Here is a 22,968-nt window from a genome sequence, read left to right as displayed (position 1 = left end):
TCCTGGCTTCAGTTTTTGCCATTGAGCTAGAAATCAGGGATGGAGAAAAAGAAACCTGCCCCACCATAAAAATTGTCACAGTAGTGACATACTCAGACTATATAGAGTCATCTTTTGCAAGCTGGGTTACAGTAATCTGCTTTAATTAAAAAGTAAAATAAATTAGCATAAACTACCATGATTAAAACCAAAGTATGAAGTGTTTAAACTAGCATGTCATATTTAACAGGTGGAGTAGGCAAAAAATATTCCTGCCTACACTTACACAGCCTGAGCTTAAGACTGTAATTTGGTAAGTCATGGTAATTCAGTAACTTCTAAAATTCCCTGTTGATGCAGAAGCTGAGGATTCAGCATCTACAGAGGCTGGTACCCTTCACTGTAGCTTGTTTGTTCTTGGAAATGGCTGATGAATAAGGGATGTCAAAGAAAACAGGATGAATGAAAGAAGTATTACAAAGCACTTTGATCAGACTATTTTCCAGACATAGTGCCTATATTTTTAGAATGGGCTTGTGACTGGACAACCTATTCAGAAAGTAATTCTTGAAAATATGAAAAGGTTGATAATTGCAAAACATTGCTGACTAGCTAATACATCTTGGAGACAGTGATGGTCTCCAGATAAAGTTCTTGAGGAGAAATGGTGTAAGATAAACTAGCTATAATTCAGCAAGGACAAGGGCAAACTTCTACACGTTGTTTGGAATAAATGACAGTGAAAACAGGGTAGAAAATGACATGAAGGATCTGTGAATTACCATGTACGACCAACCAAATGCCAGCCATTTCATACTGCTGAGAAAAGAATGAATGACATATGGCGATGTATGAACAGCAGTGCCATATGCAAGATGTGAAAAATCATCCTCCTACTCTATGTGCTGCTGAAAGCCTCAGTCTGAATCCTGTGCCTGGATTTAGGCACCACACTCCACAGTGGATGTGGAATGGTCAAAAGTAAAAAGATTGCTGGAAGTCTTGTAAACATAGTCTGAGGAAAGCTGAGATGAAAAGGAAGAAGACTGGGCAAGTGGTACGAAATACGCAAAGAAAAAGAAAATAAATTAATTTCCAGATGCAGTGGATAAATAAGGAGGACAGCTAAGTTGCAAAAGGGGAACTCAGGTTAGACATGATGCAAATGCTGTAGTGGTTGTGCAGTGAAACACAGGAGGAAGTGGTCCAAAGAGGAGACAAAGTGCATGATGAAAACTATCTGTTATGAAAGACGTAATCTCATCCTGTGTCAAATGATGTCTGGAGTGTGTCCCCCCGCCTCCGCAACGCTGATGAAAAGTTAAAAATCCTCAGCTGCTATAAACCAAGGAAACTTCATTAATGATGTATAGCAGAAAAGGGGCCGTGCCTGAAATGTGTCCGGTGTAATCATTTTTTCTATCTCATTTCTGCTTTTAGCCATGAGATTATGAGTAATAGATACAGGGCTACATCGTTAGCCAGAAATCCTTTAGCTTTCTAAAGGTCAGTTAATCTATGATCTAATCTGACGGTCACTGAAATTAGGTGGAAGCAGTTCAGCGGGCTATAATGGAGGGTTCTTTGTGTCTGTAGCCTTCAGTTGCCTTGACTTAAAACATCCTTTATAGGCAAAACAACATCTAGGTATGAAATACATTTAAAACCCCATGCTGAATATTTTTGTTGTACTTCGGGGAAAGAAAGAAAAAAAAGGCCAACCTGCCTTTCTAGCTATCTGCCAGTTTAAAACAGTTCTCATTAAAAACTCCAAAATGCTGTCAGTGCCTTCTGTTCACCTGTTGATATTCCCATCCCTTGGGGGATTTTATGCAGCTGGGGAAGCAGGCAAGATTTACATGAACTTGGCTGCTCTATCTTGACTTGTTCACAGTGGGAGCTGAGCTGCCCTTTTAAGAGTGGAATACTTCAACCAAGCAAGACCGAAAAAAAATCAGGAGAAAAGAAAAAGGAAAAGAAGAGTTGACTGTACAGCTTGGCACTTAAAGGAACACTAAAATAGACATGTGAAACTTTTCATACTTATCTGTAAGTCTTTGAGGATTTCAAGTCTCAGCATTGTCAGTACTAGTAAATTAAAGATCTGAAAGGTTGTCCCAGTGAGCATATATTTGATCCCTAAAACAAAGCTAATATTTCATATTTTTGAATCAGTTTTCTCATGTACTTTCACTTCATATGTCTGGACTTTAGACTGCTTTTCTGCTACTCCTGAAACACATCTGAAAATCCCCTCCTATCCAAAGTTACACTTAATATACACTACTTAGTTTGAGGAATTGAATTTTATAATACATGAACAGGCATGAAAACCCACCAAAGAAACCAGAGACTCAGGTCAGAAAGATACCCTTCTTTTGACTCTGACTTTCTTGTGCTGCATTTCCTCTAGATTACAATGTAGTTTAATTTTCATGGATGTCATCTGAAAATGACAGCCGATGTAACGTAGCTGAATTCTGTTTGTCACTGAATATATTCTGTATGTTAACTGGTACTGTGATGCACTGAAGCATAGTCTTTAATTAAAGTGCAATAATACCACAGTGCAGCAGCACTATGGTACCAGCACGGCACAGGAACCTGGTGCTGGATATAAAAATAGTTGTGCTCAAAACGTGTCATATCACTACATGATGTGACTAAGTCAGTGGAGACACTCTTACACTTGAAACCTGAAGTATTACTGAGCACTGATTTTCAGCGATCACAGGGGAAGCTGTGATCAAATCAATGCATGTATTATTCTCCACAAATGAATAATGGTGTGAACGAGGACATATTAACACCTACAGTGTACAAAGCTTTTCACACTGGTTAGGAACCAAACACAAACAAAGAGGCTGTGAACTCTCCAGAGCTCTTGTTTTGTCTCCTATGAAGTCCCCCTGCCTCTCGGGGTAAAATATGCAGAATTTCCACAAATGCCCTGCTGCCAGCAGGAGAGGGTTCTGACTTTGGCCTGGGATCAAGTTGGGAGCACACTTCTGTCCTCCCCTTTCCCACCCTCAAGGAAAACAAACCAAACCAAACCAAACCAAACTGAAACCATCTATACTCCACAGTGAGTGAATGTGGTACAAAATCCAGAGAGATAAATATGTCTCTGCTGGCACGGGGGCCAGGGAGCAGCCAGTGCCACCTTCTTCCATAACCCTCTGCCATGAGATGTGCTGGTGCTGAGCTTGCAGGTCCATCCCTGACCAGGGATGTCAAAGTTCTCTCCCCCAGGACCGTGAAACTCTCCCTATGCTTGCTCAGCCAATACATGGACTTCTGGAGAAATGCAACCCAGAACCAGCCACCGCTCTTATCCCACAGGCAGGCATCTGCCAAGCCAGGACAGCATCGCTCTGGTCTCTGAAGGAGCCAGTACTCCCTGAATGCCCAACATGGGCAGCCCTTTGATTTGCCAGCACCGCTGATGCTGTCAGTGTTGGATGGGGACCACTGCAAAGGTCTCCCCCCAAAAGCAGAATCAAACATCCACAGAGAAGCAGCAGCTGGGCTGCCTCACTGCAAAAGGCACGGCATTTGCACATCCTTGTTCTTTGCTACTGCACAGGCTCCACATCCCACAGCATTGTGCTATGCCATACTGGAGCCACAGGCATGATTTTAACATCCAGGCACCATAAAAACACTTTAGGGACAGAGGCAGTGTGGATTTGGCATGGGACAGTGCTGCAGGAATGAGACAATAGGAACCATGCAGTGATGCTTGTCTGCTGCTGGGAAATGCGTCAGAGAGGCACAAACACACAAAAGAGAGAGAGGAGATAGTTACCTAACATGACGAAGGGGATTCCCAGGAAGGTGGAATTGTATTTCCCACCAGTGAGATTGATGATCCCGGCAGCAGTCAGGGTGGCAAGGGTCACTGTCAGCAATCCCAGCAGGCCAAGCCAGGGTTTGCTGCGGACACAATCCTGCATGGAGCAGCAGAGAATGGCCAAGGTGACCACAAGGACCAAGCTTGTGATCAGGTAGCGTTCTGACACCCTGCTCGTCTTCTGGAAATCCTCCTTCAGCGAAGAGGAAGTGAAAGGATACATTTTGACTTTCCTGTTGGATTTCTGGAAAAGTTCAACAGTGTCACAAAAAATGGATTCCCACTTCTCTGCCACCATGTCATTCAAGGAGTTGATTGCCTGCAAGTAGTAGGTGAGCTGAATGGCTTCCGCAGACTTCACCCGGTCCTTGCTGTGCACAGTAACCCCACCGAGCTGATGCCCATTATACACTTCCCTGCCATCCTTTAAGTGAGTAATCGGATAAGTGATTGCAAAATTAGTTCGATTAGAAGAACGAGCAGCCTTTAATTCCTCCAGTACATGCACTATGTCGTCCACTATGCATGTCTTGTCATTGTTCAGGATACATATATGGGCAAATGTGTAATTGAAACCAGGTCTTTGAACTTGGATCCTGGTCACTGCAGAGTGCAACTACAAGGGAAAGAGAAATCACACGCGTTATTCATCAGTTCATCTGGCACAGTAGCAGCCAGGACGACAGCAGCTCCTCACCGCCGTCCCTTTTCTATTTGATCAAAGCAACAACAACAAAAGTTCCGGTGACTGCGGTATTAATAGCACACTCATCGCAAAAAAAAGAAAAAAAAAAGAAAAAAAAAGAAAAAGAAAAAAAAAAAAAAAAGAAACATGCATCAAATCAGCAGTATTATTCCCCTATGTCTTTTGCTGGTAACTCTGGCATAATGTGGTGTGCTTATGTGCCATGTGCAGCTGCTGTTTAGCCTCTCTAAATACGCCAACTCAACAGGTCCAGCTAAAGCCCAGACATGTCCAGGGACACTGCTGTGCTCAGGATTGCCCAGTTACTTTAAGAGATCAAGTTGAGGTACAGAAGGCAGAAGAGCACCGTGGGCAGGTGTGCCACCTGTGCAGGATGTGCTGGCAGCACAGGGGACCAGCACTTGCTCTGAGTAAAGGACAGGCCACAGCTGCATGTCCCATGTACAGAGACCATTGGCACAGCCAGGAAAAGAGATCTGGCAACAACCAATTTGCCCTCTTGTTTCCTCCCTCTTTCCCCCATCAAATCCTCAGTAGTCTGAGAGCAGGAAGCAATGGCAGAGACAGACACTGTTTTCTCTTGCTCTCTCTGAAAGGTTCTGTTAATTAGTGAGAGCCCCCTAACTTTAAAGTTTGTAGCTTACTGTTAGGTCTAGCAGCTCTTAGTGCACCTTCCTATTTCTTTCTCATCCTTCTGAAATTTGCCATGCCTGAGCTCTGACCCCAAAAATATCAGTTATTTCTGAGCATCAGAAAGGCATAAAAATAACCATATCTTCTTGAGAAACTATTAAAAACTCTCGCAACCTTTTCTGAATCCATTTTAGTCAACATAGAAGTAACAAGAAATTTAAAATATGGCAAGAGAAAAGCCCTAATAGGGTTACAATGTTTTTCAAAAATAAAACACTGAGTTTGCTAACATGTATCATTCTGTCTGATGACAAACAGTTTAAAAAAATAGAAGATAATGTACAGGAGAGCAGTAAAGCTTATACACTCATCTGGGGGCAATGGAAAAAATGCATGATAATCCTGGCTAACCCCCTGCATCCGTTGCAATTAAACAGTCATAATGACTTTTGTGTGGTATTTGAGACTTATTTGCAGCACCCTACCCTTCATCCCCTCCATCATTTATATCTATCAATCTGATTGTTTTGTGATTACATTACACAGTCTGTGATGGGTATAAACTCAGTTATGTTGCCTCCATTTCTCAGGATAATGCGACATCATATAGACTAAGATTACAACATTCCTATATTCTCATCTTGTTTCTCTAGCAGCTTGGGGGTGTATTTTTCCACCTTGCAGTAGTTTAATTTTTTTTAACAGAAATAATCGTTCAATACTGACATTAGGAAGGTAAGTTTGAGAAATGAACTGAACTAACAAATCTTTACATGCTACTGTAAGAACACGATACCTGGCCACAGTGAGAAGCAAAATTTTCCATTGTGGTGGGAGAAAAAATGTACCTGTCTGTACAACAGATTAGGGCCTTTTGCACAACTTTCTTCTAAAACAAAACAAAATAAAATATTTGCAGGAACATGACAAAGAAATTAACCTCTATAGGGAATACTTCCCATCTTTTCAGTTTGGGGTTGCAAAGTTCTGCTGTTTTGGGGTACAAATTCTATTGTACATGACTACAGTTTGGGGAAAATGCCCTGATTTACCAGATCAAAGACAGATATCTGATTTTAATTTTTTGCAATGGGAGCTACTGAATGGCTTTCATTGACAACAGCTATAAAACAAGACGTCACATAAAGAAGCACAAATGAGGGAAACCAGGAGGAATAGAAGAAATTTCCTGCCTTTATTAGATTCACAATACAAATCTTTCAGAGAGGATCTATGGATTGACACAATGCAGAAGAAACTAAATTGACATGCAACTTTTATCAAACAAGGTGTGTTGCTATTTACCCACCCTCCCCACTGCAGCATTTGCTTCCTTCCACATGTGAAGCACTTTCTTTTAATATTTAGGTTATAAAACAACCTCATCTATCACAGCTGTTACTTCATCTTTAGCGAAAGGCTAGAAGCTAAATGTCATACCTAAGATACTCCTTTCCTCTTGGAAATGATAATTTCAGGCTGAGGAGCTTGTTCTGCAGCCTGGTGCTTCTGAGACCGTGCTGGGCTGGACCGAGTGCTGCATGAGGAGGACCCTGCCCATCCCACCTCTCAGCAGTGGAGTTTTGGGGAAGAGAGGGAAGCAGACAGACAGCTCTGTGTCCTGGGGCAGCCCCTGGAGCTGGCTGCAAGCTTGTGCAGTTTAGAGCAGCCATGAGATATATTCTGAGCTTTGCCAATGGCCACAATGTTTGGTGTCAAATTGGTGGCAAACAGCCAAAGAAGAGGAAAACTTGCCATTCCCTCCATCCCAACAAAGTATGCTGAGAACTGCACCAGCACGCCCAAGGATTCAGCACCGGGAATCCTGACCCAGACTTTCCTTCTCAAGACAAACATAACACTTTATCTGCACTTTTTTCAGACCTGATGCTAGGGAAACCTTCTGCTGCCTCAGTGCAGGGTAGGGGTGTGCTGCAGCGTGGCTGCAGGCTCTCTCTCCTTTCTCCCTTTGCTTGCCTGTGGCAGCCTGTGAGCCACAGGATGCTGCCTCTTCCCTGGTGAGAGCTGCAGTCCCACAGCACTCTCCTTTCTGCTCCATGCTGGGAATTCAGCTGTGGCCACACAGATTTTTCCACCCATCCAGAGCCCACACTCAAAAAGCCCTGGGTGCCTGGTTTCCACAGAAAACAGAAGCTCCAAGAGCTTACAAGGGCACATCCTGTGAGTTCAAAGATCGCACAGTCTGCAGTTTGGCTTGCCTATGGTACACCAGGAGGTTCCCCCAGGAAACTTCAGTCTGATGGTAAAGGCTGTTGTGTGATGGGGACAACATTAGCAATATGCAATGTATAATGCATATTGCACTCCTCAGTGCAGAGGATTGTAATAGCAAGTAACCATACTCAGAATAAACCTAGTTCTGGGCCAAATGACTGAATACCAGATCCTCATTTATCCAGCTGTTCTTATCCTTACTGATCCTATTCAAAGAAAGGGAAATTTAAAGGAATAACAAATCTGAATGAATGGGTTTTCTTGACAGGAGACATGCACTGCTTGCTCATCACTCCTAGCTTTTTCAGCTAGCTAACAGCGCAAGGAACCAAGAAGCAGTTGACTGCTGAGATGCCAGAGCACTGCAGCACAAGAACTGCACAGCACCACCTAAGGTCCTTCACCATGATGGCACATGGTCCCTGAAAGCGTTCAAACATGAAATAACATCCACCTCTTCCTTTTGCCATTGTTTAAACAGTGACCATTCCTCGGACTTCCCCTCTCCCTTCTGTGTGTGTCCTGCACACACATAAACTCTGGGTCAGAATTCCCACCTTATAGATTTCTAGAACACCGTTTTCCTTTAGTCTTTAGTCATTTGCATTTGGTAAAATCTTGGTCTTGGTCTTTGCTTACTTTAAGTCCCATGCTCACTTGGTTATTTATTTTAGACAGAGAGGAATGATGGCTTCAACCAGGAGACAAATCCCTTTCAGCAAATATCTCCAGGTGAGGGCTGTACTGGTCTCACAATTCCACAACGAGCCATGTTCAAGCCTGTGGCACATCTGACAGATGAGAGGGGGTGAAATTGCAGTGCCCTGCCAGCTGGTTCTCTCCATGGGTCCAGGAGGGGATGCCAGGAAGCAAAAACCCCTCCACTTTTCCTAGGCTGAGCCATTTGCACCAGGGTCCCAGAGACCTACGGCTGGAAGTTCCTCAAGCTGTTTTATTTTTGCCAGTCCTCCTACCTCTGCCACCAGCACAGGAACACAGGCACTGGCAACCAGAGCCCTGCAGCAGGGCCAGTTTGGGTGCCCTGGGATGGCCAAACCTCACACTGGGCTCTATGAGACAGCTCTCCACTATACAGAGGATGGCACAACTTTCAGCAGTGCCATCAAAGCTGAGCCTGAAGGCAAAAGTTGTACTTGGAGATGTATGGTCAGGACAGAAAGGCAAGCTTGTTTTTATTTAAAGTCCTTGCAAAAGATGCAGGAAGCTACAAGAAGGGGTAAGAAAAAGCTCTACTACCCCTTTGCTTGGTGGAGAAATCTTTTAATTCAAAAGTGAGAAGGTATTAGCAGAATTTCGTTAATTTAATCAGGTAACAAAGAAGTCTGCAGCCTCCCTGTGAAGGAAACAGATCCCTTCCCAGCAGGGATGGGTTAGAAACTGCTGATTCATCTGCAAAATGGTCCAGTCCCAGAAATCCTTTAAGCTGACATTACATAATCTCCTACCCCAATCAAATCTATGGGAAAAGGGGATGAGGACCCAGCCACCAGTGTTCTACTTGGGTCTCACCTTGCTGGTGGCACAGCTCTGCTCCCAGGGAAACTCCACAGTGACAGCAACAGCAAAATGCAATGGGACCATTCAGCCTTTGACTAGCTCTCATGCCCGGCTCATGAAAACATACCCTGACTCTCTTGTAAGCTGGGTCAGTCACAGACACCATTTTTAATCATAAGGATGTGTACAACTACCTCCTCCTTATCATATATATAGCTATCAAAAAATATGTTTGGTTTTGCTGCTGAGTGGTGATATGTGCTGTTTATAGGAGACATCACTCATCTTAAAGACTTGACTATACTTTGTACTTGACATACAGTCAATGAATGGCCAATGAGACAAAACTAGCTAGATATATAGATGTCCTCCTGCACTGCAAATGATCTGGCACACAGACATGTTTTAGTCTCAGGAGCATCATCTTTGCAAAGCCATATTACTTTGCTGTTGCTGCTATTATTTAACTTATTTAGCCTCCACCTGATGGTTCAAATCCAGTATTAACTTTGCTCTTCAGGGTTGGCACTCTTAGAATTTTTTTGCTATCATTTTCACCAAGCCTGTGTTTTCTTTGAGTCCTGGAGCCTGAAGTATTGTGATTTTATTTTTAATCTCAGCTTTCACTTAAAAAAAAAAAAAAAAGGAAAAGGTCTGATCCTGTGGTTATGGAGGAAAGATTAAAGATTGAGGAGAAGGGTGTGTACTCCTTACATATTACTGTTTAAAATTTTATCACTGTTTTGGGTTCAAGACTGAAAAAACTAGAAAGCAGAATGAAGACAATAATTTTAAATATACACTTCATTTTTATGAGAAGCTGGTTTACTCTTTTAGTAATTTTTACAGGTAACTTGTGCCAAGGAAAATGAAGATGAGAAAATGCCTTTAATGGATAGCTATAAATTTCTCCACTTCTTCTATGATCTCAGTAATCTCTGGCATTTCATACCTTTGCAGTGTACTTTTTTATTCACATCAAGAGGTGGCCTCAGTCAAAACGTAAAAAGGTTATGAGAGGGAAAAGACTTGCACAGCTTCCAGCTTAATTTACAAAAAAACCCCACTGTGGGTTCTGCAGATATGGGCAGAATTAAACTTTCCAGAGTGTGTTTTCATCAGAAGGTGCAGAGAGGGAGGGCAAAGGAGCCCCTTTGCTGTCAGTGCCAGACTGTGGGTCCAGGGCAGAGGTTCAAAGAGGGTGGTGGGCAGTGGCCTCCTGATCATGCCAGCCTAGCAAGGGAGGAGGAGTGTGCACACAGCCTATGGATGAAGCTGACAGATCCTGATGGCTGGGGATAAACATTAGAAGTCACAGCTGGAGAGCAAGCAGCAAGGATCCGTATGAGCAGCTTGCCTCTTTTTCTCAGTTCTACAATCAGGTTTCCTGAAGAGACGCTAAGATGCTAATTATGCACGGGATTTATTTTTGCAACTAATTTTTTCAGCTGTCCAAAACACAGTGATTTATCTTCTCTCCAAACAATTTTCAGGGAAATAAAATCTAAAAATTGTTCAAATTACAAGTCATCAACTGAGGGACAACTATTAGTGCTTGAAGCGGCAGATGTGCGCACATTTACATTTCCATCTGTCTTCTTGGTAGCTACAGAAAATCGCTAGATATGATTTTTCTTTTCTAATCTGAAGTGGGGAAGCTTTTCTAATCAATACTATTTTAATTCTGACACCTTGTAAATCTGCCTGAATTTGTTCCACCGAGAGAAGCCCCACTCTGTTTTTTGGGCTGACTGCTGTTGGAGGACAGGACACCTGGGCAGCAGAAACCTCTCTGCACAGCCCGGTGTGCGGCAACAAGATCAATTTTTCATGACGGGAAAAAAATAATAAAACTTTGCTGCTGTGTCTGATCTTGCATCAGTTCCACCATGGGTGGCTTTCTCCATGCACTTCAGATGCCTCCATGAACACCCTTCCATCTTTACTGTGCTTCTCAGGGGGCTCTTGCCAAGGGCTCCTCCAGCAGAAGCCTGAGGAACAATCCCTTCTGTGCCGCAGGGAAACCTTAATAGCTGCAGGTTCACAGCCCACGGTGTTAGCTAACAACTCTGCTCCTCCTTCTACCTTCCAGAGAAGGAGAGAGGGGGTTCTCCTACTGTAAACCCCAACTTAGAGGCAGGGCCTTGTCACAGCTTTCAGGAAGTACAAATGTGGTCAGTGGGGAGCCCTGGCAGCCCTCCCTCAGCCCTGTGACACTGCCTGGGGGTGGCCTGGTCTCGGTGGCTGTGACACACAGATGTCCCTGGCCTCTGACACCTGCCCTGCCCACCCGTGTGCTCTCCCTGCGGGGTGATGCCCCCAGCACACACAACACATCCAGCCACCCATTGAAAACACCTGGATTCCGTGCGTTCTGCTTGTTAGAGGGGAAGCAAAGTTCGACCTTCCAAGGCAGGAAAGGCAAGGCAACGTGGGATGCTGGGCATTCTGAGCATGGGCTGCTTGGCTGGCAGCAGCACAGGGCTGTAGGGAGCATCACACCACGGAGTAAAGCAGGAGGGAGAGCAGAGGGGCCCTGTCCTGGCCAGTGCTACTGGAGCAGGGCTGCGGGGTGGTGGACACCAGTGGGATGTGATCGAACTCCAAGGCACAGGCAACTTCAGGACTTCTGCTCCAGGCACTGACCAGTGCCTGCAACAGAGACCAAACCCTCTTGCCTGCAGGAATCACACTGAGGAGCTGCTGCTGCTGACACTGGGAGCTCAGGGGGATTTTTGCACACACTTCCACACTGTCCTTGCAACGTGCTATTTACCTTCCCTCTTCCTTGGCAGTGCCCGGATCTTACCTGCGTATCTTAATTCTCATCTGTTTTCGCATAAGATACATTTTAGCCCTGCAGCATTGTGCTGCTATGACAACAGGCTTGCACTTCTGCTGCTTTCACACCCTTGTTTTTCTTGTATTAGGACTCTTCCCCTCATCTTACAGCCTTGCTCTAAAGACATGACTTCATCCTTTATTTTGTTTTCAGCAGAACGCACTGTATGTTCTATTGACTGTTTCCCAAGAAGTGTTTTTAGTGCCTGAGCTACCCAGAGAAGGCGGAGACCTACTACATCCATTGCTAGATCCACAGCTGACTGTCTGTGTCCAGGCATTCAGGAGTAGCCCAAAGTTTCTAAAAAAAGGGTACCTTGTGTTACTCAGGATCGCAACAGACCCAGCTTTCGCCTCCACTGAACAACCACAACCCACTTCCACTGACTTTGGAATTAATGGTTTAAGCGTGCCACATTTGTACAGCAAAGCAATTGGGAATACCACAGACAAAGGAATGTGGTTATTTCTAAACATGGTTGTTTCCTCCACGAATTTCCTCACATGTACAAAGTAAGTGAGGAAATCCGTGAGGACCATAGACCGAGCGTGCCAACACACACGTTAACAGGAACAGAATAATTAAGGAGCAGAGAGAGGAAATAAAACCCCAACAAGTATGAGATCTGCAAGATTTTGAAGCTAAACTGTTTTGTTCTGCAGTAATCAGAAGTTATGAAGTTCTTAAATAAATGCGTCCTTAAACAGAAATACCTGACTTTACTTCATTAGTGCTGATAAATATATATTCAGTCAGTTACCTAGATCAACTAACGGCTAGCTTATGAGAGAAGCAATCTATAAGCACTAAAAATCAGTAGTTAGTAAAGGCTTCTTTAAGAAAAAAAAATCCTGTCATGTACAGATTTTTATAGAAGCAAACTGCAAATACAATCCCCTTCAGTAAGGCATGTTACATTTCAATCCCTTTCCATCTTTATGTCTTGGTATCTAAAGTGGAGTTTTTGCCAAAAAAGTATTAGTACTGTGTTATTGTTATAAACATAGTGATGGAAATGGAAGAGAGAATATTTTTCCACAAAAAAGATAAATCTTTAATTTAAAAAAGTCTTCAGTATGGTGCGGTTAACTCACTGTAAGCATACAGGAATAAACAGACTCAAAAGGACTGGTGTCTGAAATTCTAAGTTAGAACATATTTTCTGAGGTTCAAAAATCTGTCTAGGTCTCTATTCCCAGTGAGTCTGCATGGCTTTAACCTAACAAGTCTCTTGCTGGAAGTGAAAATATCACCATGCAATGGTAGGGGGTCTGTTCTAACACTACTTTTAGGTGATATTCTAGGTTTTCTTAGACAATTTCTACAGACTTTATAAAATCATCTGAACCTCTGCATGATGGCCCACATCAAATATCCCAATTATTTTTGCTTTTCTAAGCACCTATAGGAAATACAGGGATAAAAGCACACTTTCTTCAATAAGATGTTTTTACCTCCTACCTCTCCCTCTTGAAAGACAAACCTTGAGGAAGAAACATCCTGCAGACCAACAGCACAGGATACCAGTTCCTTATGCTCAGCTATGGAGCAGGTACTGCAGCAAGTAAAATTTCATTATTGTCCTCCCACAATATCTCTGTCTCAGGATGCATCTCTTCCATATCTGAGATTCTACCAAGGCTTTTTATTGGAACACCTATTCATGACCAGAGATTGAGGATACCTTTAGATTTCTCCCTTCTGCAAATGACTATGGCAGCTGGAAATGCAACGTTGGGATGGCAGGCCTAGAATGGTGTAAGCGCTTCCAGGGAGCTGTGAGAACTATGGACAGAGATTTACACAAAAATAAGAAATAAACGAGTACTTGGCATCATCTTGAAAGCAAAACTATTCCTATAAGGTAGCCACACACCTCTCTGCTAATGAGGAGAGACTGTGGAGCAGCTTGTGCATCCAGCAAGACCTGGGGCTGTCCTGGGAGCAGCCAGCGTCGTGCTGGCAGATGTGCGCTGACAGCGGGAGCCCTTCAGCAGCTCCTGCTCTGGGAGCGCTGCCTGAGCCCTGGGCTGAGACAATTCTGAGGCTGAGCCCTGCCCAAAATCCCCTCCCAGCCAGCAACAAGCTATCGTGCAGCATTGGCAGTGACGGCTTTCTCAGGCTGTTAAGGTGCCCATGAGGAAATACACTAAGTTAACCAGAGTGTTTTAGATATGTCACCACAAGAGTTATTTAACTGAATAACGAATTGACTTGGATGTTAGACTGATTAACTTTTGACAGTACCATCTGTGTTTCAGTTTCAACCGCTCAGAACCCAAAACTTTGTATCCCTTTTACTAAGGGACAGTAACAGAAGCTGATTTCTTCCTCTGCCTAAATCACAGAAAATCTCCTTTCCTTGGCACATGACTAGGGAAGCTGTAGGGGCTCAAGGCTCATTCTTTTCCCTCTCTGGCAGATGAAGTGGGATATGGCAGGTAAGGAAACCAACAAGAGGTGCTCTGTGAGCAGCCAGCATCTGCCTGGGGCAACCATCCTCCTGTGTCTCCTACCCTCCTGCTGGTGGGTGGAGATGCAGCAACAGCCATGTAGGAGGAGCCAGCATCCAACCTGACATTCATTCTAAAGCAAAACCTCTCCCTTGGGGAGGTCATCCTCCAGAAAAGGAAAGATAAGCAAAAGATGCTGTGTACGTTCTCTGCCCTGACTGTGCTTACACACCCTCAGGAATGTGAGTGGGATTTACTCTGTGGTTTCACCCAGGACACTTATTTACAAGCACAGTTCTTTGAGTTGGTTGGCTCTGGACTGCAGCTGGGGCTGACTTTGCTCCCTTCTCTCCTTCACACAACTGATTGTGTATAGGAAAACCTTGATGGCCACTTCTTTCTTTCTCCTTCCCTTGGTGGGCCCTGTTAACACAAGATTATGTAGCCCTGCATCTCCACAGATATAAAAATATTGGGAGCTAGGAACCTTCCCTCCTGTTCTGCTGTTCTTTGGCTCATGGGGCCAGGCTATCCACAAGGTTGGACAGTCAGCTGCCTGAGCCTGCCTCTGCCCACAAACAGAAGCATAATCAGGACAAGGAACTCTTGTCCACTCCACACAAAGCATATTGGAATCACCTAGGTAAGTAAAGAGTTGGAAACAATGCATCAGACATGCCTGACAATGTCTAAACAATCAAATGGCAATGGCGTTCATTATCTCACTAAAAGAAAATAATGATTTTTTTTGTGAATTCTATTTATTAAAAATGAAGCTGTGTTAAATAATAACAGAACTTTCTAAGTTATACCTCTTTTGCTGGCGTGATAAATCTTATGCAGAAGTTTGCCTGCAGAAAGATTCTGAGTACCATTTATTTGTGTGTCACTCTGCTATTGATAAAACTACAGATCCCCAGAGAAAGCAGTACAGAGAAAAAATCCATTATCATTATCATCCTATGACTGAGTAAATGTGCACATACTGGATGCAAATGCAATTCAAAGTGCAAGAAAATGAAGGAATGAAAATCATTTCTCTGGAGTTTTCTCATTCTCCAGTTCACATTGCTGTTACTGTACTTAGTGAGTCGACACTCATTAAATGTTTGTTCATTACTGTTGGGTAATATGTCAAAAGGAAAACAGAAAATACTGAGTGGCTATGTACCACAGTTCTGTATGTACCTAGAGTTGAAATAAAATATAAATTAATTCACTGTAACATTGTTTAGTAAAGAGAGAGGTCTCCCTGAAGTCTCTTACATTAGGTGTTTGCATCTGTTTTTTCATTTTAGAGGAGACACTCTTTGAAGCGATTAAGAAAAATTAACATTGGCTTTTATATGGGGTGACAGTTTGACATTCAGGGAAAAAAAAAAAAAGAAAAAGCAATGCTGAAATCTTTTGGGCTTCCACAAGGCAACAGCAAAAATGTGCAGGATTGATCTAGCCACACCTCTGGTTATTTCCAAATGTTCCTTTCCTTTTTCTTGAGTGAACTTGACCCTCTTAACACTCAAGTTTTTTGCATCTATTATCCCTGTTTTTCTTTCCAGGATTGTTCAGAACTACTGGGGTATAAACTAGAGCACCAGCGTCAAGAGATGCAGGTTTCTGACATGTTATGATATATAGTACGGTGAGGTGTCCTGTCAGATTGTGACTCGCACACTCTGTGCTGCTCGAGTGGGAAGATGCTGCCCGCTCTAACTTGAACCGGCAGCACAGGCTGCACCATGCCTGCAGTCTGTAGCTGGGCTGGATTTTCTCTCCATCTATGAAACCGGTGGTGGTGGGCAGGCAGTGGAGGGGGAAAAAAACCACTATCCACTAAAAATAAGCTGCTGAGTTATGTCATTTGCCTTGATGAGCAGTGAGAAGGTTTTGTGCTACCCCTCTCCACGCAGAAGTGCAGTCCAGACACAGCAGCAGCCCCCAAAACCATTCTCGGCAGCCTGATAGACTGGTACCTAACTGTTTTTGAAGTTTGAGTTTATCAAAGCCCGAGACGCCTTAACTCGGGAGCACAGCTGCCACGCGAGTGAAGAGACGCCGAAAAAATTATTTAAGCAAGCCAGACTGCCCTTCTCGCTCACCCAAAGCAAATAAAAGCAAAACGGGGGAAAAAACCGAAAAAGATGGGGAAAAAAGAAAAAAAAAATTAAAAAAAAAATAAAAAAAGCAGGCGGAAGAGAGCGGAGCCCGCGGCGCTGGCGGGGAGCGCGGTGCCGGCTCCCCGCGGCGGGCTGGCGTCCCAACTGTTGCAGGGAGGTGACCGGGGAGCTGCGGTGGCAGCGCCCGTGCCGGGCGGGCAGAGCACGGCATGCGCGGGTGGCTCCGTGCCGGCGGGCAGGTGCGGGGAGCGGGGCGGGATGCGGAGCGCCGGGCCGGGCGGGGTGGCGATGCTCGGGGCCGGGGGACCCGCCGGGGTTACCTTGAGGATGAGATCGGTGTGGTGCTGGTCCAGCATGTTGGCCTTGCGGAAGGAGGTGATGATCACCCGGCCGTACCTCCCAGGCGTCTGCAGGTCGGAGTAGAGCCGATGCTTGGAGCGGTTCACCGGGAAGAGGCTGTCCACCAGGTTCCTCTCGATCTTGGCCAGGCTGTGCGTAGGGGCCAGGAGGTGCTCCACGCTCTCCTCGACCTGGTAGCGGCTGAAGCTGGCGCCCAGCAGGATGGAGATGAGCACGGGCGCCGAGGCGAAGAACACCGGGTGGCTGGCGACGAAGTGGCCGAGCCGGGAGAAGGACGTCCCCAGCCCCCTGTGCAAGACCTGCCGCAACATCCTAGTGCGGAGGGCGCGCAGGAGAGCGAGCGCCGCGCCGGGGCCCCCGCAGCTCCCCCACGGCCCCCGCAAGACCATGGGGCAGCCCCGCCGGGCGCCGCCTCCCCGCCGGCCGCGGCTGCGGGGGGCCGGGGGCGGCCGCCGCGCGTGTGCGTGTGTGTGCGGTGTGTGTGCGCGCCCGCCCGCCCGTGTGCGTGCGCGGGGCGGCTCGGGCGCCCGTCCTCCCGCAACGCCGCCGTGCCCGAGAGGAGTTTCCCAGCCCCGCGGCGCCTGACTTCCCAACCCGCCGCCCCTCGCCGCGGAGCGGCGGCGCGGACCGCCGGGGGTGCGCGTGTGTGTGGGGGCAGCCCCGCCGCCGCCCCGCCGCGGGAAGGGGCGAGCGCCGCTCCCCGCCCCCGCCGCGGAGTTTGCGCGGGAGCGGGGCTGCCCGCAGACTGCTGACTAATCCCCCGGCCGCGGCAGGCGAGGCGAGGCGGGGCGGGCGCGTAAAGCCTTCCGCGGCGCCCCCGCCGCCGCCGCCGCCCTCCGCCCAGGGGCGCGGGGCCACGCCGGGCGGCGCCGAGCACGGGGCGGCGGGCGCAGCGCCGCGCCTCCCGCCGGGGCCGCCCGCCCGCCGGCCGCGCTCGGGACGCCGCGGCGCGCCCCGCCCCGCCCGGCCCCGCCCGCCGCCGCCGGCACCGCCGCCCCCGGGACGACGGGGCAGCGCAGGCTGCCCGCGGCCCCGACGGGCGGGCGGCGGGGCGCGGAACGGCCGCCCCCCGTGGAGGGGGAGTTGGGTGTATTTCGCCCGGGGGTTTTGTTGCGGGGACCCTCCGTCAGAAACGTCCGGGCACTTCTCCCGGCGACGGGGACGGGCCGCGTCCCGGGGTGTCCGACGGCGCGCCCCGCGGTCCCGCCGCACGGCTACCGCGGCGGCGCCGGCAGCGCGGCACAGCCCGCCGGCCCCGCGCGGCCCGAGTGGGCATGTGCGAGCGCCGCACATGCCCATTAGGGAAAGCGGGTCCCGGCGGCGAGGCTGTCCCTGCCCGTCTCACGGTCCCTGGCCGCCCGGCATCGTCTCGGGAGCCGCCCCGGGCTGTCCCGTCAGTGCCCCGTGCGGGGAGCCCCGGCACCTGCCGGCACCGCGCCGTGCCCGGGGAGCGCCGCCGCGTCCTCAGCGCCAACCCGCAACCCCGGCGGCGTGTGGCTGAGCGCGCTGCCCACCCGTGTGTCGGTACAGACCGTCCTCGCCGGATGCGATTCGGGGGCACGGCCTCGTTTTTAAACGCAAACTGTATTTCAATAGCAGAAACGAGCGCACGTACTCTGGCCGTTGCCATATTTGGGCGCGCTGATTCCTAGCTCTCTTAACTGGTCCAAGCTGCTACTTCCCAATCCAAAGGTGTTGGTAATGCGAGTCTAGTTACTACCCAGGCTGTGGTTTTACAAATCTGAGTAAAGGAAGTTTCTGTTTGACAGCTCTTACATGTGTTGCTGCATAAAACGGCAGCGGCTCCCTGGTTTGGTTGTTGATGGGTTGACAATCATCCTCCCTTTTACATTTCAGTAGTGTCTGACCTAAGGTAATGTTTTGTCGTGGACACTTCATGCACGAAACCTTGACATCACTCCTTGTCTCCTCACAGCTAAGTCTCACAGCTTTAATGCTGAACTCTTTCCATGTTTCGCTTGTAACGTGGTGAGCAAGTAAGGGGCTTGATTGAACATGGCCAAGGTCGGTAAGATCCCAGCATCTCCTGGTTCTTCTGGGTTTCATGCCCAAGACCAGGAATCACTCCAAGAGTGGTGTGCCTGTGAGTCAGTGCAGCTGCAGTGCCCAGTCCAGGGATGCTGGGGTTTGTAACACGATCGTGCCCCTGCTCAGTTCTACTTCCACAGGGGCGGGTCCCCACTGCTTGTATCAGTTTTCTTTTAAGAAAGAAAATTTAATTTGAATATATTTTGAAGAGCATTTCAAAGGCGGACATGGAAACAGAAGCACAGACATTGGGGAGGACTGGAGTTCACTATTAGGTCAGGCGTCCGAGCTCAGGCCTCTTGTCTCCCAGACCAGCACTTTCCCTTCACTGCCCATGGCTGTACACAGATCTGAACATAGGCTTACCTCATTGTGTGTCGAGGGAATGTCAGGATGTGCCTGGTGCTCTACATCATTAGCAACAAGTAAAGAACTTTTGTCATTGCTGCAGGCAGTATCATCTGTGCTGGTTTTTTTTTTTTGGGTCTCCATTAAAGATATTTTATCATTATTAAAAATGAAGGGAGATTATTAATTGTTTCAGTTACCATCCAGTGGCCAATTCACAGTTCTCCAGGGTATCTCAGGAAAACTAGTTTGAGGATCTGACATCTAGCCCAGTTCTCAGCACATTAACTTTGGGTAAGCTATAGGTGACCCCAAGAAGACTCAGAGAATCATTTGACATCACTGAACCCTATCATTAATATATATATGCATTTTTTGCAGGGGCATAGAGGAAGAAGCCTGATGCATCAGCAATTCTGCTGGATGTTCCTCTGTCTTCCTAGAACAGTGTCAGTTTTACTGCCTGTTGTAACCAGCATCAGGCTTCACTGTTAGCTGCAATAGAAATGATGTTTTTCCAAAGACAGTCATAGGTTTTCACCTCACAAAATTCTGCCTCCCTTTGGCCCAAGGAATTGCCCTTCCTTTGACTGTGGGGTTGCCCGTAGGGGAGAGACATAGGGGGGAATGTGGGGCAGCTTGACATGTGCTACTGGAGCTCAGCTGTGTGTGCTGGAACTGCACTGAGTGCATTACAAGTGCCCCAAGCACCCTGTGGATATTATGAAACCTGGGGGAAACCTGCATACTCCTGACTCTGGAGGTAGTGAAATCACCTTGCTATTGAGCATCATTCCTCTGGCACTCCAAAAATTGCCATTAAAATGCATTCTGTGGGAATGTGGTTTGTCAGGAGTGGAACAGCTGGAGGCCTCCCACAGCACTCTGTGATGAAGACCAAAGCCCAGTGACCTCCCACCTCTGTTGTAGGGAAAAGCTGGCAGCACATGCCACACAGCAAGTGCTGAGCACTGACTTGCTCTGCATTTCCTTTGGAGGAAAATGGAAGGGTAGGATTTCTGTCACATGTGTGCCACTCTGCTACGGCTCTGAATGGCGCTTTACAAAATAGATAATGATGTCTCATTGCTCCAGAGAGTTTCCAAACTAAATTAAGAGAGAATGATGGGAAGAGATGACCGTACAATGAGGTGCAGATGCTGGGAATAGGGATAATGAAGGGGGAACAATATGATTATGTCCTTTCAAAGCAAGCGCTTCAGGGTAGCTACTTTTGGGGACAGAGTATAAAAGGGAGATGGAGAAGATGTGACTCAAAGGCAGCATCTGCACAGGGTTCAAGTCTGCTCTCAAGAGCAGATTCATCTGCTGGAGACTCTCAGATCCTTGCAAAAAGACTGCCTTTACCCACGCTTAGAAGCTCTCAAGGCCAGACAGCTCATGTGGATTAGCATGAGGCCATGGTGGCATTCCCAGGGCCTGCAAGGCCTTGGTGGGCTCAGGCAACCCACAGCCCAGGCCAGAGGGCTTTAGGATGACTTGAACATCCAGAAATGAGCATATCTTTGTCCATCTGCTCAAATCTTGTTACGGTGGAAAGTTTTAAAACTAATGTGAGAGGCAGAAGTTGACAAGGTTTTATTTAAAATAACTTCTTTCTCCTATGTCCCCAAAAGTGGTCCAATAAAGAAAAAACAGAGAGAAGTGATGGAAGAGGGGATTCCTGATGAGTAACTTCAGATGAGTGAAGAGGGCCTAGGGAAAAGGAAAGGTGTCAGGAGCAGCTGGGATGGCTGTGGGAGGTATGCAGAGAATCAGGATTTTGCATTGTTTAGTTAGGCATGAGGAACCACAGAAGATATTTTAGGAGCATGTGCAGGGGATTTAGTGCTGCAAATGGGGAATGTTTTTTACAACAGGGCACTGAGCAAAGCGTACTGCAGGTTCCAGCTGGAGCTTGGAGAGAATGAGGTTACCCAGAGTGAGGAGATGGGTAACAAAGTCTTTTTTTTAAAGGGAACTAAAAAGAAAAAAATTGAAGAGAGTTTAATATTTATGGTTAGACTCTAAAGGGTTGCAAAACCTTTTAAAATTACATTGGTTATGTTATGCTCATTTATACTGGCTGAAAATCTTGCTGGTGATATGGAAAGACCCCGTGCTTTGTGCCAGGGGATCAAGACAACGTGTAGCCAGTCCAGGATGGCTGGGGAGAGAAGTAGCTCTCATTACATCACCCGACCAAGTCCTGCTCTATATTTCTTGGCCTCAGGACTGGGACCTGGGCCAACGCCAATTAAATTGGTGAGGGCACAGACAAGGTTAATGATAAAGTTAATCTCCCATTGCTGATTGGTGAGGGATCCTCACAACTTGCAACTTTTGTCCATTTGCAATTAACAGAAAAGTGAAGCAGAAGGAGGCTTCCTCCTTATTTGCAGCCCGTGTTCCATCACACTAGGAATATTATACAAAAGTATCACTCTTTTTGCTCATATGTGCTGCACTTCTCCCAGAAGGATGACAATTTTCTTATACTAAACAGGGCTTTCTAGAAGCAACCCTGGGACAGCTGATCTCCGTGCAGTTAGTAGTTTATATTTAATAATTGAAACTTGTCTCTTTTCCTCTCCTCAGTCCTACCTTCTTTTGGCTAGGACCAAGGAGTGGGGCATCCTGGGCACAAACAGCATGATTAGAGCTTAAAACCCCCAAAACTCAGGTTACTTTTAAAACTGTGCAACCAGAGAAAGAAGAAATGAATTAGAGGAACCAAGCAGCATCACAGCCTGTGTATTCCTTCTCTACACCAGTCCTTTGGGCCGTGAAGGATGGGGCTGTCTCAAGAATAGCTGCCAGCATACAAACCAGGAAGCAATACCCTGCCAAGGGATGGGCACACATTTTGCAGTCTGCATCCACAGATTTCACTGCCAGAATTCAAGATGGCTGATTTCTGACCTCCCTGAAACAGGCTACTGACAAAATCAGTCACGTTGGATTTTTTTCCTTCAGTATGAATAGGCCCCTAATGTTATCAAGTGGGAGGGAACAGAGAGACAAAGGTGAGGAAGAGGGAGAGAGGTGAGGAAGAGCTGTGGCTGTGCATGCCCTCTGATGTTGCACTTCCCAGTGCCCTGACGTGCTGCCACCTGTGACAGGACACACACACTCCACACATTGGACTTGCTAATGCAGATCTTGGGAGAAATCACAGGAACTGAAATATCTTTTTGCATCTGCTGAAAGGAAAGAAATCTTTCCTCCTGCTCCTGCATGACAACATCTCTTCTTTGCAGTCTGTCCTGTAAAATGCAAATATGTAAATGATCCTCTCTGGCCTGTTCCTCCAAGTGGATAGAGAGATATACGAAAACAATGTAAATCACCAAGAAATACTTTGACAGCTGGCACCTGATTCTTTCCCAAGTGCCCTGGTGGTCACTCTTCAGCAGCTCTTTGCTGATTCATGAGGACTGCTAAGAGAAAGCATGTGTGACATCTTTTACAGAGTGTAATAAAAGGAGGAAAGTGCCCTGTGTGGCTGGAACTGCAGTTCCATGGTCTGAGATGCTCCATTAGCCTGCTCCTGGCAGTGATGATACAAAAACTGGAAATCCCCAGTTGTACCATTAATATGAATAGATTGAAAAAAACACCCTGGAATGTAACAGGGAGCCAGTGAGCCTGTGCTTTTTTATTTTTTTTTCTTCTTCTTTTTTATTCCCCCCCACCCCTGCTTGTATGAAAGCTTGGTAGAGGGGAAGGATAGGTCTGTTCCCTTGCATATTGGCATAGGCTGCACAAAACCACAGCTCTGTTTTTATTTGAGTTCCCCTGTATTTTGTTAGATCCAGATTTGCTTCTTAAGCTGAAACTTTTGGGTCTCTCCACTGTCTGATATTTGTGATTGA

The 22,968-nt window shown here is 46.7% G+C and overlaps 1 protein-coding gene across 1 annotated transcript in view; it reads right to left on the bottom strand.

Moving 5' to 3' along the window:
* PTCHD1 (patched domain containing 1) overlaps nucleotides 1-17,444 on the bottom strand; it is a 38,122-nt gene extending 20,678 nt beyond the window's left edge. The window contains exons 1-2 of the mRNA XM_066313968.1: nucleotides 16,657-17,444; nucleotides 3,788-4,448 (exon numbers count right to left, since the gene is read on the bottom strand). Of these exons, the coding sequence (XP_066170065.1) occupies nucleotides 3,788-4,448; nucleotides 16,657-17,085 (1,090 nt within the window). The 5' untranslated portion in view covers nucleotides 17,086-17,444. The remainder of the gene's footprint in view (nucleotides 1-3,787; nucleotides 4,449-16,656) is intronic.
* Between the last annotated feature and the right edge of the window lie 5,524 nt (nucleotides 17,445-22,968).

This window comes from Sylvia atricapilla, chromosome 2 (assembly GCF_009819655.1).
Source record: "Sylvia atricapilla isolate bSylAtr1 chromosome 2, bSylAtr1.pri, whole genome shotgun sequence".
Taxonomy (NCBI): domain Eukaryota; kingdom Metazoa; phylum Chordata; class Aves; order Passeriformes; family Sylviidae; genus Sylvia; species Sylvia atricapilla.
This window is presented reverse-complemented; position numbering and strand designations above follow the sequence as displayed.